General features: G+C 37.1%; 3 protein-coding genes across 3 annotated transcripts in view; 1 reads left to right on the top strand and 2 right to left on the bottom strand.

The window, feature by feature from the left end:
* The window catches only part of LOC144971726 (B-box type zinc finger protein ncl-1-like), a 2,874-nt gene extending 488 nt beyond the window's left edge, over positions 1-2,386 (top strand). Inside the window, exon 1 of the mRNA XM_078912798.1 lies at positions 1-2,386. This exon is cut by the window's left edge and continues 488 nt beyond it. Coding sequence (XP_078768924.1) covers positions 1-2,386 — 2,386 coding nt within the window.
* LOC144970305 (beta-alanine-activating enzyme-like) overlaps positions 1-6,187 on the bottom strand; it is a 43,022-nt gene extending 36,835 nt beyond the window's left edge. Inside the window, exon 1 of the mRNA XM_078909797.1 lies at positions 6,158-6,187. The gene's annotated coding sequence lies outside the window, so the exon portion shown is untranslated. The remainder of the gene's footprint in view (positions 1-6,157) is intronic.
* A 795-nt stretch (positions 6,188-6,982) lies between these two features.
* LOC144970304 (uncharacterized) overlaps positions 6,983-20,000 on the bottom strand; it is a 40,517-nt gene continuing 27,499 nt past the window's right edge. Inside the window, exons 8-11 of the mRNA XM_078909795.1 lie at positions 19,366-19,507; positions 17,970-18,097; positions 11,770-12,673; positions 6,983-9,647 (exon numbers count right to left, since the gene is read on the bottom strand). Of these exons, the coding sequence (XP_078765921.1) occupies positions 7,118-9,647; positions 11,770-12,673; positions 17,970-18,097; positions 19,366-19,507 (3,704 nt within the window). The 3' untranslated portion in view covers positions 6,983-7,117. The remainder of the gene's footprint in view (positions 9,648-11,769; positions 12,674-17,969; positions 18,098-19,365; positions 19,508-20,000) is intronic.

Genomic DNA, 20,000 nt, shown 5'->3' with positions numbered 1-20,000 from the left:
CTCAAAACAAAGGGATTTTTCAGGTCAAATTAAGATTGCGGAGAATGTCACCCAAATTTCACAAAAAAGATTTGATGCTACAAAGGAAGATCTCGCATCACATGCCTCTGAGAATTCCTTCAACTCATTTCGTATGAGGATCGTTAGAAAAAGGCAAGACACCACAAAGCCATGGAGACATAATGATCAACAACTCAAATATGTAAATTTGAACTGTCTATCTTGCAAAGGCATCCTCATATGGCCACATATTGTATCTTGTTTGCATTCATTTTGTTTTTCCTGCATAGTCAAACATTTTGATAAAACTATGAGTCAAATCAAGTGTCCGATCTGCTCTACAGTAACTGAGCTATACGATAAAACCCTTCAAGACCTAGATCTTGATTTCACAATGTGCAATAAACTGCTGCAAACAAATCAACCAAATCCATTTTCTTGCATGTCTTGTTCTGAAGGCAAACGTGCGTCAACGTATTGTCAAGAATGTATGAAATATATCTGCTTTGATTGTCGAAAAATTCATGAAACAAACCAAACAATGTCTAATCATAGATTAAACCATGTGACAAAAGTAATGGAGGAAATGGGCAAATATGTTGAAGTTTGTTCAGAACACCCTGCTAAAAAACTGGATCAATATTGTCAGGATTGTAAAAGATTAGTATGTAGCCAGTGTATTTCTTTAGGAGAGAGCCATGGGTCACACGTTATTGGAGACGTCAATAAACTATACCAATCTGCAATGAATAAGATTGAATTAATGAACAATAGCATGGATGATGTACAAAATGAAGTACAGAAAAGAATCCAACCTCTTACTATCCTAAAGCAGCATATCGAAACGAGCATCCGGCTTTGTAAACAGGACATACATAAATACAGCAATTCACTCTTGGCCGAAGCTGAAAAGTGCCGAACAAAAGCTCGTCATGTCATTGATAAAGCGCACGAAGACTTTGAAAAGGACATCACAGTAGCTGAAAACTGCATGACTCAATATATGTCTGAATATTTGCCTTTGATGGGCTTTTTCCGTCGATATCGATTGTCAGCTAATCATCAAGATTTCATGTCGCTGGCACCGTCGATTCAAAAGAGAATTCTCAGCATGAATGAAAAACATACAGAGGTACAAAAACACGAGGGTATCTTCGACACCAATGTCTCATTCAAAGCCGATTACGCAGGGATAAACGAATACCTACAAAACCAATACAATGGAATTCAAATCACTGAAAATCTTAGTGAAGCTTTGCCTAATGAAAGTAGCGAAATGGGACGTCGTATTGAGAAAGACATTCTTGCAGGGATGGAAAGCTCGTCTCGTCATTTATCCCCACAGGGGTCTCTTGATCTTCTCCCCATATCAAGTTCTAGTTGTTCAAGTCCTGAAAACACAGACCCACAGTCTGAAATATTCAATTATAACAGGACAGCAATCAACTTCACCCACCAGTTTGGCAAATATGGCCGTGGGGAGTATGAGTTTGTCGAGCCAAGCGGTGTTCTTTACCTTTTGGACGAGTCTCTTGCTGTTTGCGATACTGCAAATCATCGTATCATGGTATATGACAACAATTTCACATATGTCAGAACAATCGGACAACCACCCAACCTGCCTCCATTGCGGGATAGGAAAGAAGCAGAGTCATCTCGAAGTGACAAGCATTTCTCCAGAACTCAGTCATGCTTATACTTTCCATATCGTATCGCCCAATGCCCTCAGACTGAAAACCTCGTCGTTATCGAAAGACCTCCAAGTCGAGATATTCAAATATTCACGGTTCTCGGACAATTCATTACATGTTTTGGGAGCGATATTCTACAACATCCCCGTGGAGTCGCAGTCGATGAACACGGAGTTATCGTTACTGTTGAGGGACGTACAATGAAGCTCATGCTATTTTCCCAAGAAGGCCACCTTCTACAACGATTTTTCTTAAGCGTCCATTTAGAATTTCCCAATGACATTGTAGCTAAAGCTGGATTGATCTACATAAGTGATAACCGCGGACATTGTGTGCACGTTTTTGATTACAACGCAGAACATAAACACACCATTGGAAACGAAAGTGTTACCTACTATCCAATTGGAGTTTCGTTGACACATTCCAACCAAATCGTCGTCACTGATAATCACAACACATTTAACATCTCCGTTTTTAAAGCATGCCCAGACGGACAATACACATTTGGCTTCAAGTCCAAAGTTCGCCATGCAAATTGCTACAATGTAGCTGTTCACCCACATAAACTGGAACTGGCTGTCACTTCAAGAGAGAATCAGGTTGTCATTTTTAACTTTGACCCTCACAGAGAAGTTGATGACGAAAAAGACAAACAACTCGACCAAGCTGAGGTCAAATTTCGAAAACTACTTTGATTGTAAGGTATATCGTCAGTTTATTCAAAGCGCCTAGAAATTCATTTTGAAAAGCAATCGACTTTCACGCAAATGAAGCTGGTTCGACTTTGCTTGAAGTCGGGATTGTTTTTTACTCCAATGTTTACTCATTTGATGAAAACTATTGTACTTATACCCACGTCTGATCAAAACGATCAAGATATCGAGCAATTGTTACTGTTCGTTTAAAATCGAATAAAAAGATAAATCATGAGTCTTTTGATTTCTATAAAGTACCATAAACTGTGCTAACTGTGGAAGGTATTCTTTTAAAGTTTTGAATTGTTTTTCGTACAAAATTACATTATGTATAATGGCATACAAATGCTTGATTTAAAAAAAAATTTTTTGCTCAGTTTAGAGTTGTCAGATTGTTTTATTTATGATTTTATTTGGTTATAATACCATATAGTAGTTGGCGAGAGGCTATTTCAGAAAACTGAAATGGTCATATTATAATTCTCAGTCCTATTTTCATAGTTTTCATAAAGCATCTTTTCTCTTAAATTTGGACATTTTAAAAGTTCAATTTTGTGATTAACTGAAAAGAATCGATTAAAAATATTTTTCAGATATTTTAAGTACGGACACATCCGACTGCTGGGTGGGGATCCTGATCTCCCATAGTGGACAGGGAGGTACATGCTGTGTATTCTATCCCCCATACACATTTTCCAATTGTTTCCTGTCATTGTTTTGGAATGAGATTACGTAGTTTTGTCCTGATCCTTGCCGGAGTTCTTGGCTGGGAGGGAGACAGTCGAATGTATAGTTATAGTTTTGGGAGATGATATTTTTTTCCTTGTAAATCATCTCTCTGTTATGCATTGTATTATGTTTAGTTTACATATATTATATGATTGGTAAACATTTGAGTGTATTCCTCTTAGTTGGAACCTGTGCTTGTGTCTGGATGAGACATTTAGGTGATCTCAAACTAAGTACTTTGGCGGTGTGTTCTTGGAATCTACATCTGTTGCCTATTTGAACCAATTCCCCTTTATCTTACCTTTTCTTTTGTGCTTTAATTGTAATTCTAGAACTTTTTACTATCCCATTTTCATCCTTTTTACTGGCGTTGATATGACCTTAATATATTTCAAGCGACGTAAAACCCTTAAAAACAAACAAAAACATCCGACTGGTATCTTCAATTGTCGCCTCTTTAGTTCATACGTAGAACTTTCTTTATATACGTGTATTTTTTAGGATTTTATTAGCCATTTTGACCCAAAAAAAGGCGTGTTCATGCTGCCATGCAACTTGCACATATTTACAGGTCTGATAACCGAACGCAAATTTGGGCTTGATTTTTCATTGTTTCAATTGGCTTTAAAGACGCATGTATTATACTTGTAAACATTTGAGTGCATCCTTATAGCGGGATTCTTTGCTTGTGCCCGGATGGGACTTTTAGGTAATGTCAAAATAGGCACATTGACGGAATACTCGTGACATCTTCTGATACTATTTAAACCAATCCCCATGCTTGGGGTCCCCGATCTCCTATAGTGGGAAGGGAGGTACTTGTTTAGTCTTCTATCCCCCTGTATCTGTTTTTCAACGTGCTTTCTGTCTTTGTCTTGGAATGGGATTACTTGGTTTTGTCCTGAACCTGGTTCTTGGCTGGGAGGTAAACAGTCGAATGCATAGTTATAGTTTTGGGAGATGATATTATTTTCCGTGTAAATCATCTCTCTGTTATGCATTGTATTATTTTTGTTTTACATATAATTTGTAAACATTTGAGTGTGTTCCTCTTAGCGGGGACCTGTGCTTGTGTCTGGATGAGACATTTAGGTGATATCAATCTAAGTACATTGATAGTGTGCTCTTGGAATCTATATATGTTCTCTATTTGAGCTACTTCCCCTTTGTCTTACATTTTCTTGGGTACTTAAATTGTAATTCTAGAACTTTTTGCTATCCCATGTTCTTCCTTTTTTACTGGCGCTGATATGACCTTTATGTGTTGCAAGTGCTGTAAAACCCTTAAAAACAAAAACAAAACATAAACCAATCCCCTGTGTGTTACTTTTTCTTTGATGCTTTTAACGTCAGATCTGCAACTTTACCCATTCTTCTTTTTTATTGGCGCTGAATTACGTACCTAAAAGTGTCGCAAGTGCCGTAAGACCCAAAAAAAAAAAACCCCATAAAAATACTAGCTACATATCTAGAATTTTCATAGTAATAGAGGTCGTACTGTCATTTACATGAATTGTTAATTAAGAATTTGTTTAACTATCTAATCTTAGCTTTGCGGGTGGTTGGATGGGAGCATCACCCTTGAATCATATACCTATGATGTTCGCATGGGTGTACGATCTGATAGTGATGTCGTTTCTTCTTCTCTTTACTAGCCTATCCTGCTTCTTTGGTTTGTGATTGTATTTTTGACAGGGGATATTTTTTTTCTGTAAATCTTCTGCCTGTTTGTCCTTGGTTATTTATAATTTAGCTTATGATATCTTTAGGTTATGATTTTGATTTACATTTGTACTATTTTTGTTAGATTGCTTGTTTTTTTGTTTCAGCGGTCTCTCATATAACCTCAATTGTGTTGGAAGAGACCTAAAGCAACAAACAAACAAAACATAATCTTAGCTTTCATTTTTAATTCCATTAATTTCAAGCACGATTAAAATGCTTCATTGAAAAAAAGGCCGTTATTTTGTTGTTTTTTTTACGCCTTCTGTCATCTATTTCTGTTCCACCTTTTATCTTAACATGTCGCCTTACTTTTCTTTGCGCTTAAATCGACTCATGTGCGTTGCAAGTGCTGTTAAACCTCAAAAACTCTAAAATTCTAGAATTTTTTGGGACATCCCATTTTCTACCTTTTTTACTGGCGCCGATATTACCTAAATGTGTCACAGCGCCGTAAAATCCGTAAAACTCTATTTGAGGGTTCTTGTGCTTGTGTCTGGGTGGGACTTTTATGTGGACTCAGTAATAGATTGTTCTCTTACTTTTTCGTATCATTCCCTTTCATATTTTTTCTTAACATGAAATGAAGTGAGTAGAGAAGTACCAAAGGAGAATAGAGAATAAATACTTTGGCCGCGATCGGGAGTTGAACCCACGATCTGCTGTTACAGCACATCCGCATGGCCGCGAGAGGTACGCGCTGCAATCGACTCCATCCACCACTCTAAAGAAAAACAAATAGTGGTTTCAAATGTATCTACCTTGAGTCCCTGGGTGGGGTTTCTGACTCCCATAGTGGGGAGGTCGCACTGTCTTCTATTCCCCTACATCTGTTTTCCAATTATTTCTGTCTTTGTCTTGGAATGAGATTACCTGGTTTTGTCCTGACCCTGGCCGGAGTCCTTGGCTGGGAAGAAAACAGTCAAAATTATAGTTATAGTTTTGGGAGATATTTTATCCCTTGTAAATCATTTCTGTTCTGTACTGGATTAAAAAAAAATTGAACATATGATTTGAACACATTTGAGTAGATTCCTCTTAGTGGGGACCTGTGCTTGTGTTAGGATGAGACTTTTAGGTGATCTCAAATTATGCACATTGTTAGTATGCTCTTGGATTCTACACCTGTTCCCAATTTGTGCCATTTCCATTTGCCTCACTTTTCTTGTAGGCTTTTAATTGTAAATCTATAATTTATTTTACTATCCCAATTTCCCCCTTTCATTCGCGCTGAAACAACCTAAATTTGTCGCAAGCGCCGTAAAATCCTTAAAAACAACAACAACAAAAAACTCCCAAAATATCCCCCAAAATACAAACCAATATCTTGAGTCATCCTCCCGATGTCATGAGGTCAGCACACGAATACCACGAAAGTTTATAAGACAGCGACAATTGAGAAATTGAGTAAGCTCCGATATATCAGATTAATTGAGAAACGAGTGAAGCAGGCACTTGCAGTTTTTCCTTTTTGGACTATTCAATTATCTTCGATTTTAGTGGCAATGAAATGAGCTGAATGTGTCGCAAGTGCCATGAAATCCATCAAATCAATTTGAAGAAATCTGTTTCCATCGAGAAATTCCCTTAATCAGGAGGGGGGGGGGGGGGGGTGGTGTAACGTTATCCTTCTGGTTTCCATTATTGCTATCACTTTTTAAATAGTGTGGTTGTCCCGATATCTCAGTTGGTAGAACGATGGATTTACATACAAGGAAAGCGGTATCGATTCCGAGTGTAATGATTAAGTTGCTGGGTCTATTAGATCTGGTGGCAAATATGTTTCGATAGACTACCCCTCATGTGGCCTTTTAAGATATGAGCAATATCTTTTTTTGGACAAAGACAATAATGCTGTCCATAACTGTGGTTTCGTCTTTGATAAGAGAGGAAAAATCTCTTTTCTAAAGCTGACCACGAGGATGGGTCCAAACCACTTGATCAGACTATAATATCAAAGCATTGCCTATTAATCAAAACCAAATAGTATAAAGGTCTCTCACTTTACCAGTTTTTAAAGACAACTTTATTGTTTACATTATAAACTAAGTGAAGTATAAAACTTGAAAACAATCGGTGATATTGTATCTAAAAAAAGCTTTTGTAAAATTTTATCTAAAAGACTTAACGAAGTATCAACCACAACTCTTCTAAATTCTAAAAGAATATGAAAGTTTTTTTTCAACTCTAAAAGCCAAGGTATAACCAAGTAAGCTAGTATATATATTATATGCATAATTGGACTTAATTTAACACCGTACGCTTCTGCCTTTATAGAAATCAATTGAAACTATTAAAACCATCGTAATCTTTGGTGTCTGAATTTTCACTCGATTTATCGGAAATTCCATCTTTAGCCGGAGAATCGGCTGTTGAATAATAGCATTTGGAAGTACTGTCGAAAGTTAAAGGTTTCCAGGTTATATCGTCTTGCATCCATTCTGGTTCTTCAAGTACTGTCGACTCTTGCACCGGTACAAAAGCAATTGAAGTACTTCTGTTCTGTTGAGCTGCACTCTTAGTTTTGGCTGATGCAGCTAGTTTGGCAGCTGTAGTTGCAGTTTTTAAGTTTGATGCGTCTCTTGTGTCTGAAACTGGAGGGATAGGTGTGAGGAAGTCATTGTCAACTTTAGGGTCTGGGAAAGTGTCCCAGTCAGAGCTCCCCATGCTTTGACTGCTTTCAATCTCGCTGAAACTGAACATTTTAGTCGAAGTTGGATCTGCAGTGTCCACACGTTCTTCCTCAGGCTTCACCGAGGTCGAAAGGGAAGCTGCTGACATTGAACAAGGAGATGAGGTGGATATTGTTGACAGCGTTAGGCCATCGAGGAAACCAACTAAACTTTCATATCTTAACTGAGTTTCTGGAGACAAATTCTTGTTTTTCTTAACATTAGATTTGACTTCTAATGACAAGTTTATCCCGTGTCTCTCCTTATCGGAAATTTTCGGATTCGAAGACGGGTCTTTTCTCATGTTTTTATTGGAACTGTCAGGAGCTACGCAAGACTCATAAGTTTCAAAATTTTGAATACTATAAAAAGAGTCATTGAATGAAGGGGCAGGATCAACATCTTTGAAAGAACTCGCCTGATCAGAGGAACAAGAATGCATGTTTTCAAGGCTATCATCCTCTGAGCTAAAAATTGTGTGCATTGGTGCCACATTGTAGTCATTTACAATACATTTCTCTGACAGTGGTGTCAAAGAACTCTGATTTAGAGGAAATGAATTTGTTTTCGAGTAAGGACTTTGATACTTCCCTGCTCTGGAACCTGAAGCTTTCTTTATTTCATTGTTTAATTCGGGTTTAGGAGAAGACAAGAAATAATCGGTAACATTTGTCAATTTCTTTACACGTTGAATATAACCCGTTTCTTCCATTTTATAGCCTGCTGCTGACAAAGACATAGTTCCACACAATTCATGTCTCATCGCATTGCAGGCCGACTCAAGGAAGGACTTTGATATTTTTACTTCTCTGGGCGATTGTTTTGGACAATGTGTTTCGAGTGCTCTGTCATATTGCACCGATACTTTCCGTGACGAACGAGGTGATTTGTTTTCATCTTTTACGTTTTCCACAAGTTTCCAGGAAGGATTCTCACATTTTGCCAACTTTTTGTGAGAAGACTCCATAAACGCATTTATTTGCTCTGCTAATAAAAGTCTAAAGGTGTTGCTTTCATCACTTACAGAGCCTTTGCTACTCGATTCATTAACTTGAGAAGTGTCTTTAGGTGTGACTGGCAATTGGTTGCCAAGGGGAATTTGAATAACAAAAGAATCGCTATGGAGAGCTGATGACGATGTCAAATCTTGCCGATTCTTTGCGTCTTCTATTAAAATTTCTTGGCAACAAAGCTCGATTTCGCTTTTATCAGGTGAACTACCATACATTGGACATTCCTTTTTTGCTTTCAACATCCTTCCCAATTCTCCCTTCCATATTTCAGCAAAAGGGCTCGGGTCCCGCCCCTCTGCACTTTGGTCTTCCTTTGATAAAATGTCTTCTGATTTTGGCATCATCGTTTCACTCACAGAAAATGTTTTTATTCCGCTCCATGTAGAATTACAGAAGTCATCTTTATCAGAATTTGAATGGGAGAAGCGACCCCTTGAATTTTCTATTTTGTACAAAACTTCCCTTAAACCCTTTTGATCGTAAGAAGATATTGTGGATTTGTCGTTTTGTTTGAAATTTTCTTCCATCACTTTTATAACAGCTTTCTTTTTCTTATCGTATTCATCTTCAGTGTCCAGACTCAAAACTTTGGCCTGTCTACTATTACGAATGTTCTGCGTTTTGCAAGCATGACGGCTATACGTTTTATCCACAGCGTCTTTATTTCTTTTAAATGTATTTGACCGTCCGCTATCTACATTCTTCATTTCCGCCTCTACCCTTCCAAAGTTTCCAATTTTTCTTTTACTCTCTCGCTGCTCTTTAACCAATTCACCTTCTCGTCTGTCCCCAGCATGATCCTGCAGGGTTGATAAGTCATGCTTTCCGCTTGACAATCTGTCATTGAGTAAAGTCTGAAAACTTTTATCAATTTCTAAATCAATATCATCCAAAGTTTTGTCTGTTTCCGACAATAAAGTAGATAACCACGATGACGTTGTCGAGACCTGACAATCTATCATCACAGTCTCGTGGCCTTTAATTTTGTGTTTACTGTAGGTAGTAATAGGCAAAAATGTGTACTTTCGTCCAGACAGTCGACATATTCCTTGTCTTGGGTTCATTAAAAAACGGATTTTTCTTCTTCCCGGATGCCGTTTTAATTTCGAATTGCTTCCAACTTGTCTGAAATGAAAATTTTGAAAAAAAGTATAATAAAATAATCACCATAAAGATTTTTAAAAATTAAAAACAACAAAAACAGCTTCAGATTTATCATACTGTCAAATAACTACCATATTGCCTTACGCTGTAACGATATAACTATTTTAGACTGATTTGACTTGCCCGCAAAACCGTAACATTCTAATTTCATTCCCTGACCATCAAGAGCATGAAATACCTTTTAAAAATAAAAAAAAACCCAAAAAAGAAGTCCAAAACACGAAAGATAACCACCAAAACAACAATAATAAAGTAAACAAACAAACAAGATCCAAACACTTGGAGTAGTTTTTTGAGAAATATCGGGCACATTCATTATTTTTCAAATAAAAAAAATCTGGCAGATTGATTGCGTATGCTCTCACTTGCACAGACTGACATCCAAAGATATCAGCAACGGTACATGGGACGTCCGCATCATATAAGCTTGTAGAAAGCGGAGGACAGACAGGAATGGGTGAAACTTGTTCTTCAGAGGGAAACAAGATAATGACCCGTTGATATGTAGAGTGTCTAAATTTACTCCGTTACTAGCTAAGTAAAAAGCCTGAGTGAAGCAAGTCAATACAAAATCGGGTCTTATGAGCGATTTGTAGTCTCCGACTCCATGGGCGTGGTTGGGACTAAATAGATTATTTTGTGCAGTCTACCATCTCTATAGAAGGAAGAATAATCACGAACTTCTTCGTAGATGACATCGACCTGCTAGCTGAACTGTTAGAGCTAGCTCACAAACGGGTTGAGGACGGCAGAAGAAGTATTCAGGATGGAGATCAGTAAAGAAAAGTGAAAGACAATCATTAATAGTACAAAGGACAAGACGACGCACATAATGATGGGCAATGTAAGCTCCTTCAAATACCTATGTCTCACATTAACATCTGATGGTCGGTCATCTCAGGAAGTCAAAAGCAGAATTTCACTTGCCGCCTCTGCCTTAAAAAAGCTGGGTAAGATCTGGAGGAACAAATGCATCAATTTTCCAACCAAATTAATATTTTACAAGTCCCGGTGCTGTCTTTCCTGCTATATGAATGCGAGAACTGGACCTTGACGATAGAAACCGCTAAAATAATCCAGTCATTCGAAAATAAATGCATTCGCAAACTTCTTGGAATTTCATAAAGGCTGTAAGACCATGCTCAAATTGAAGACTTGGCAGATCCTCAAGAACCCTTGCTTGCTATGGTCAAAAGAAGGAAATTGTCATGGTTTGGATATGTGACCCTCATACTAGCCTCCAGAAAACAGTTCTGCAAGAAACCTTACAAGGAGACAGGAAAAGAGGGAGACAACCAAAATGATGGATAGACAACATCAAGGACTGCACAAGTTTAGACAGCCTGGTAAGTAAAACGGAGGATCGGAGTGGTTGGCGAAGATTGGCTGGTGAAGCTGCATTAATGTCACCTCTAAAACCCTTACTGTCAGGAGAATGAGGTGAGGTGACCGTGATGTCTTCATAGGTTGCTGTATTATCAAGCTCGCATATTTCAATTATATTACATTTGTGATTGACCCAACAAGCTTTTTTTTATTATCAATTTTCTGCAATCTATTTGTGTTTTCATCTTGACATTCAGGTGTATTTTTCTCGGTCATTCTTACTGACATTATATCCAGTGCCTCTTAAATATTCAATAAGGAACATAATTTATCTCTGTAAATACATGTAAATAATTTACACAATCCATTATCAGAATACATTTAACTCTATTTCATGTCAATTGTCCATATGGGCGTGGAATTCATCTCAATACCCTCACTGGAGGATGGAACACAAGCAAGAGCTCTTTATCTAATTCTGTCTCTACCCCCTGTCTAGCTGTATCTCATCTGTCGCAAGTCTGATTCAAGCCCCATCAAATATAACAGACATAGAACACATAGTAAACCGGGTTATCACACGCACACCATTGTAAGCTAGAAAATATAAATAAATGTTATGAAGACTTATGCTTCTTGGATAACTATTCGCAAGACTGGCCGTAATAGGCATGCAATGCTTTTCGCATGAAGTTGACATTGAATTCAAATTCGGTAACAAAACAAATAAAAAAAATATATATATGAAAAAACTTACTCTTCAGGGGGACCGCTTTGGCCGTCCTTTTTCATTTCTCGTTGTCTGACAGCGGTGCCAAGAGATCGCAGGTTATGGCCTCTCCGACCGACCTGTTTTACCTTGCTACGTTTTGATTTTCTATGAGAGGAAGCGCTCCGTATGCGCTGAGAATGCAGCGATCGTAAGAGTTGGTCTACGTCTCCTTTGAGGCCCAACTTCTTGTACAATCCCAGCGCCAAATCTTTCGACGTCATTTCATTTAATTGTTGTGGAGCGGCATGACTTCGACTTGTACTTCGAAAGACATTTAAGATTGAGGTAGATTTTTTTAAACGTGGATTTTGTTCACGAGGAGAAGGGGGAGATTCGGGAATTGGGGTTGTTGGAGGAGGAGGAGGACGAGAAGAAGGATGAGTAGAAGGAGAAGGATGAGTAGGAGGAGAAGGATGAGTAGGAGGAGAAGGATCATAATCGAGTGAATCTGATAATTCAAGATCCGAGTCACTCTTTTCTTCTCCGACTAAAAGGTCTAATTGCCCCGAATTTGTTGAGCGCCTGACTGGTAATGCCTCGTCTGATTTGGGTGGGTCAGTTTCGATATGAGTCTCGGGTATAATTCTGACACTGACAGGTTCCAAGGGTTCCGGTTCTACCGCGTCATTTTCTAATGTTTCAATTTCATTTTCATCGGGTTCGCTTCCGACAATTTCTTTTTCGTCCATTCCCATAGCATCCAAATATTCTTTGCTTTCAGGGGCCAATTCAACGTCTTTCCCAACATTTTCTTTATTGTCATCGACCGTTACCGATGCGGTAAATTTGGAGTTGAAAATTTCCAAATCCTTGTCGTTGAAAATTTCTGGTATTGTTTGTGGAGGTAAAGCTACGTCGTTATAATCCCCTCCCATCTCAGTGGTCTCATCTGAAATATTAGGAAAATATTAGATCAACCCTCTTACTTACGTGTTATTACCACTTTTTATTACCACGTTCTGAGTTTTGCACTCAAACGAACAAACAAATAAACACACAGACACACACACACACACACACACACACACACACACAAATGCAGCCCTATACAACACTCTGACTGCGAGATTTTGGATGAAAATTAATAAACAACAAAATGCAATAATCACTTCTGGGAAAGACGTATGTTGATATTAAAGTCTTTAGAGAAGTTGAACTTATTTCAAGGCAATATTTCCAAAGGTCGTTAATACGACATTCCATGGAGAAATTATAGACAAAATACCCCCCCCCCCCGTCCCACGCATATTATTATTAGTATTTTGTTTGAATTCGATATCCTAAATTTCTAGTCGAATAGAATGTAAGGCCTTAATTGCTTTGAATTACAAAATAGTATGATATCATTTTACTCTAATTCAATTTTAGATTGTTTGTTGTCATCCAAATCTTTATATCAGAATACAGGACTCCATACATTTTAAAAAGCTGTTTGTGGTTTTGGGATGGACGGACGTATAAAGTTGTGTTTGTAGACCTCAACATACATGTGATAACCGACCTCATTTGAATTATTACTTAGCCAAGAGATTGTGTCACAGTGTGTGTTCAGTGTGTTTACTAATGCATCATTGCATCCCCTCTGACCAAAAATTCTAAACCGTCGCTAGATAAGATAGAAATATCAATTCTGCCGTCATAGGACAAAGGGTCGCATATCGGTTATTAAGTTATATTGAGTTATTGATGCTGTTATATTCTTGAGCCAAACGTGTCTTTTTCTATATGGGTTTTGTGACTCTTAAGTCAATAAATAAATGTTTTATTGCAAAAATAAGATAGGCGACTATCTAGATTAAAAGATGAATGAGTAAACGTTTAAATAATATTATTTATTTATTTTTCTCTTCTGTTTTTTTTCAATAAGCGACCCTTTATTTTAAAACGGCGGAAGAGTTCTGAATGGAGCAACACTATAACAGATACTTTGCCTTCACTGGCAGCACACAACAAATCATTTTTTATTCAACACAATGTTGTTTGTAGGTAATGATGTACGAGGTATGTTTCAGAATTAAGTACCCTGTCGCGTTGTACTATAATGAATAACCTTGTATTTTGGTATCAAATGAAACTAATGAATTACCTATTCAACATAAGAACTGTTCAGTTCCACACACTTCCGCATTTGTTGCAAGTACCAACAGTCAAAGATAGTGACCAGTGGCTGTTTGTCCAAGGCCATGATTGCATTCCTCATCGCTTTTGAATCTGATCCTCCTCTTCAAGTCGTTGACCTCGCAGCATTTCTTTCACCGTAGGGAAGAGATGGAATTCGCATGGGACAAGATCAGGTGGATAGGGCAATAGGGTGGGCGTTCCAACAATTCCCATGTTGCCCTCGAGAAGCTCGCTTACAACTCTTGACTTGTGAACAGGTGCATTGTCATGATTCAGAATGAAGCCTCGTTCAGACAAAGTGGGTCTTTTTTTTCGTATCGCTGGTCTCAGTTTGCCTTTTAGAACGAATCTGTAGTAGTTTGTGTTAACAGTTTGACCAGGTGGGATAAGCCAGTTCAGTTGTCACAACAGTATCGCCACAAGTGACAACAGGGGGTCTCCGTGTGTGTTCCTCATCCTGCATGTCAGATCTCCCATCTTCAACTTCCCTGACCCACCTTCTAACAGTTTGAATTGAAGGAGCATTTTGCTTCGAAACTTTACTAAGGCTGTGTATTTCGACAGTAGACTTGCCGAGAAGAGTTGAAAATTTGAGACAAACCGAACATTGTAGTATGAAAAGGTTGCATCAATGTTTTGCTCTGCCATTTTCCTTTGATTACGCTTGAACAAGGAGCAAAAGTACAACAAACTTGCCACGTTGCAGTTCTGTATAACACGACAACCAATATACTTGAAATTTAGCATCGAGATTTCGTAAATATGACGTCCTATCGTCTCAAATTTTGGTAGTTCTAAGTTGCTTATTAGGGAAGTTATTGAAGAAGGAAACTTAATTCTGAAACACCTCGTATGTAGTAATCTCACTGGTTGGATTTGAGTTATCGGTATTCTAAAATAATATTCTTTTAATTGAATTGCAGCAAGATCGCCACAAAAATCATGCTGCTTTGAGTCAAATGATTCCTTTTGACTTGTAAGATTTTAAGATGTCCTCTTTGCCATCGTAAATGAATTTCTAATAATCGGGACTGTAGCAAGGTCTTTTAAGCTTCAATGGCCTACCTACTCCTATGTTAAAACATCCAAACACCTATCTTCTTATATTATTGTAAATTGAACATATCGTCTCCTTGCTCTTTTCAAAAACAGGAGATGAAAAACAAAAATTCTTAGATTTTTAAAGTCATAGATTGGATTTCTTCACGTAACAAAAGTCAGCAATGTTTCTTGATTAAAGATTGATCTAGAACACATGACTCAGGACATTCAAAATTGTTGAAGGCATTGCTGGAGAAAATATAGCATCTATGAGAAGGAGAGAGTTTCTGTCCATGTTCAACATCACCAGAGCAATGATGAGCAGTAACCATGGGCAGGATGACTTTTTATTATGCCATTAAAAAACGGATCAGTCTGCTGTTTTGCACATTGTTTCAATGACAAAGAGGAACCAATACGAAACTCGTTTATGCTATTTTCTGATGCCAGGACATTTTGTGACTTTGTATCTATCCTGGAGGACCAGCTCAAAATTGTTATAAGATACTCGCCACAGAAACCATGCTGCTTTGACTCAAATGTTTCCGTTAAACTTGTACGATTTTTAGATGCCCTCTTTGCCACTGTAAGTAAATCTCTAAAAACAGAAACGAAGTCTTTTAAACTTCACTGACCTACCTAGGTTTAACATCCAAACACATATCTTCCTATAATATTGTACATTGAACCTATCGTCTCTTTGCTTTTGGTCCCGTGAATAAGCCATACTCCCTTTTATTCAGTTCTTTTCTTCGGTTTAATTCTGGAGATGAAATCCACAAAATTATTCATTTCATATTGATTTCAGGGAAGAATAGTCAGTTGATTTTGCAAGTTACTGAGCCAACCAAACATTATGTTTTATTCTTCAAAGTTAATTTCAACCAATTTGGCTCAATAATATAGGCAGGAGCAAGAGCAAGGAAAACAATTGATTCAAATGAAATAATTTTACCTACACCAACTTGTCAGTGGACCACTTCAAATTATAATATTTCCTATTTCTTTTGAAGTGATACTAGCTGCTAGAAGATGTGGATTGTAAAAAGTAAAAAACAAAATGAATATAACATCTTCAAAAAACAAAAAAACAAAAGAACAAAATACCAAACACGAAACGTTTCTGGCTCAAAACCCTTCTTCATCCAACCAAAAAAAAAACCTAATAAAAAAAGAGATACATTACTAAAATACCAGATTAAGGACAGAGGACGTACGAAATATATAATCGTCGATCTGTTTTTGTAGTTAATGTTATGTATTTGTGTTTTTCTTTTTTTCTTTTTGTGTTGTCCTTGGCTGAAGAAGGGTTTTGAGCCCGAAATGTTCCGTATTTGGTATTTTGTGTATATATATGTATATATATATATATATATATATATATATATATATATATATGTATTATATATAACAACCTAGAAAAATGGAGGACATAGTCGAACTTAAATAAAATTTGTCTTCATGCAAGGCAGTCTTTTGTCACATATTTTGCATCAAGCATAACTTTTTTCAATCTCCTGCATGTAATCTATGGTCACAGGGGCTAAACCAGGTAAGATAGACGCTCTAATTGTTTGTACCCATATCTATCCGACATTTGAGTCGTGATTAATTTCTACAAATTTTGTGTATGGCAGACTCTAGCATTGTCTTGGTGGAGTACAGCTCCTCTTTCTGGGTGTTTTCTTCTTTATGTTGGTCTGACTTTAACTTGAATCGCGAATTTATAATAATCAGCATTGAGATAATTATACGTAGTGAAATTAACCAATAATGAATGGTAATAGTGATATCGAAAAACATACAGTATGTATAAGTTTCTGGTCACTTCGAATTCTGTCATCCTCTTTTGGCATAGAATTCCAGTGTCTAGCCTGTGAGCACATTGATTTTCTAGCTCAGGACGATGATCCCACAAAGAGACCATTGTTCCATCTACAGTCATAATATAATATGATAAGATATCTTGATCCTGATCATAGAGTTGACCCAGAAACCAATCAGCGCAACAAGCTCTACTCTGGCTGTGTTATTCGCTTTCATCGAAAACAAAAAAAGACACATTTGCAAAACAATGTTATATTTTTTTTATATAGGTAAAAGATGATCATTTAGATCAACTAAACGGTAGTAATTACTTTACTTTAATCATCATGGTCTATGTTAGGACATAGGGCTGTAACTATGTTCCTCCAGTGCACTCTATTCTGGGCCCATATTCCTGTTATTGCCATGTCATTCCTGCCTCTCTCTTACCTCTCTGTCCACCGATCTTCTACAAGTTTACTTTGGTCTCGAGGCCTTTCTTCTATTCCATTCTTCTATTATAATCAAAATACCAATTTAGAAACGGTGCCAGTCGACAGGTTTTTTTTACAAGGTAACCCATTTTTCGAATTGTCACATAATGTATTCATTGTTTTCTAAAAAAAACTCCCACACTCGTTAAGTATTGTCATCATTGCAGACCGTGATTGATCGTCCTGAACGAGATTCATTTTTCTCTCTCTTTCGAACCTATTCTTATAGGACGAGAGACGCATGCGCACAACCAACATGAAGTTCTCTCTCTAATAACTTTTCCGCCTGTGACGTCACAGACTATGGGTGACGTCCAATCAAGGGACGCTACTCTTCCGCTAATCTCATTCCCTATTCATTTTCTTATCATTAATATAATAATAACATGGGGATGACTGAAGCGAATTTTAAAACACAATAATGAATATTTATTGAGGAATCGAACTTCGTAATATGAAAAATTGGGTTAATATCTATAACATTCACTTTTGCTGGCGGATACTAATTTCGGCAAACGCATTAGCAGAAATGAAATAGCTGTCCATTTTATAACGTCGAAATTTCGTATAATTTTTTTCGTGCAAGATCAATTCTACAAGTATACGTAAACTGTTGTTGGTCTGTAGAGATAGATAAAAAGCGTGGAAATATCAGAAGATCGAAAGTCATTAATTTGTAGTCCAAAAATGTAAAAAAAAAAACAAACTAAAAAAGACACTAACCATAGTTGTAGATTTGTCTGAAGTGGACCTTCCCTCCACCACCACCAGAGGGCGGATCGAATCCATCACCACCTTTATAAAATGGCTGAAGTGATTGAATCTCTGACTTCAGCTTGGCATCATGTACCCTTGACCAAAAAAAAAAAAAATACAATAAAGTTAAATATCTTAGTGAAAATATTTCCTGGCGAGAAAAATAAGTATGTGACCTATTTCGCGATAATATATATATATATATATATATATATATATATATATATATATATATATATATATATATATATATATATATATATATATATATATATATATTATATATATGTATATATATAAACATTTGAAAGATAATTAAGATTGTTTGACTTCTACAACGTGTTATCGAGCATTGCTCTCATCAGGAAGTGTAATTATTGTAATATTTACCACGATGTTGCAGTATGTAACACACAGTCCTGACGATGGCCGTAAGGCCTGAAACATCGATGTAGTCTGACTCCAACGTCGTGGTAAATATTACAGTAATAATTCGCTCCATATTGTTACATGTCGAGCAATATTCGTACCATACTTATATCTAGCACGATTCAATGCCCTACCTTTTGTCCCGATTGCTCAGTTGGTAGAGCCGTAGATTTCGTCAACTAAAGGCCTGATATTGACCAAAATATTACGTCACAGAAAAGACTATGATCACCAAACGAAAGTAAAAAGTGAGTTGTTGTTAGAAGTGCTCAGGGAAACAAATTATGATTTCATTGGCTGAGCTTTTGATTACAACTCACGATACTCTTCAACAGTCATAACGTCACATGACGCATGGTAACTTAGTAACACTGGCGCCCGTATGAAATATTTCTCCGGCGAGCATAAAAGCGTTTCCAGAGGGAAAAAAAACCCCATAAATTTGATCATGTTTTGACTTCTACACATTCTGATCACAAGGCATATGAAAAGGGAATGAAAAGTTCTAGCCAGCATGAAGAATAAAAAGTAAGGATTTTCTTTGTTTAGAACCAATATGGCCGCTGTTGCTGGGCGACGTGACATCAGACTATTGAATCGAATTAACCTTTTCCCAGTGATCTTCGTCTTCTTTTATGGCGATTTTTTTTTTTGGGGGGGGGGGGGGTTAGTATCAGGATTTTAATTAACGAAAGTTACGGTAGAGCTCTCGCTTCACACGAAAAGAACCGAGATCGATCCGGAGTGCAGTCAAGATTTTTTTTCTGGAGCTAATATTATATATGTGGTTGTAAAAAAACACATTTCGGGAGATATCCAGCCGAGTTCCACTGCTTAAGAATCATTGCTCCAGGCTACCACGTGCGTGTTCAAATTTTTAAAAGAATGAGGCCATAAATGAATACTGATTTTACCCTACGATTGGACAGCTTACCTTTGCACGATACAGATGCAGAATGCCAATATAAAAAGGACGACAGAAAGGAGGACAAGAACAATGAAGATAACGGTCTCTGGCGTCAGATAGTCGTCATCTTCTTCTTCTTCTTCCTCTTCTGTCAGTTGCTCTGATGTCGCTGGAAAAGTATTTGAGAATTCAACCCCTGGATCAATGCTGTCGTACATTGACAAATTACATTTTCTTCATTTTGGCCGTAAAACGTTTTCTTCAAATATCGCTCGATTTAAGTCTCTGATTCATTTGTTGTTTGTCGGCAAGACGAGGGTCATTCCTGATCGATTGAAGTACCAGGCTGGAACCTTTTTTACAAGATAAGGTTCATCTTAATTGAGCGATATTTGAAATAAGTAATATATATATATATATATATATATATATATATATATATATTATGTGTGTGTGTGTGTGTGTGTGTGTGTGTGTGTTTGTGTGTGTGCGTGTGTGGCCAAGTGAACAAGTGTTTTATTAGGACACGGCAGAATGAGTGGGATATTAGTGTGCATCTGTTGATATACTAAATGATATAAAAATAAAAATGTAAGATATTTTACTCCATTTGTATATTGCTGTAATTGGTTACAAGAATATATATTAAGATGACGTACTAC

This window comes from Berghia stephanieae, chromosome 4 (genome assembly GCF_034508935.2).
Source record: "Berghia stephanieae isolate SIO BIC M18660-M18661 chromosome 4, UCSD_Bste_1.3, whole genome shotgun sequence".
In the NCBI taxonomy this organism is placed as follows: domain Eukaryota; kingdom Metazoa; phylum Mollusca; class Gastropoda; order Nudibranchia; family Aeolidiidae; genus Berghia; species Berghia stephanieae.
Note: the sequence above shows the minus strand (reverse complement) of the source record. Positions and strands in the feature narration are given on the sequence as shown.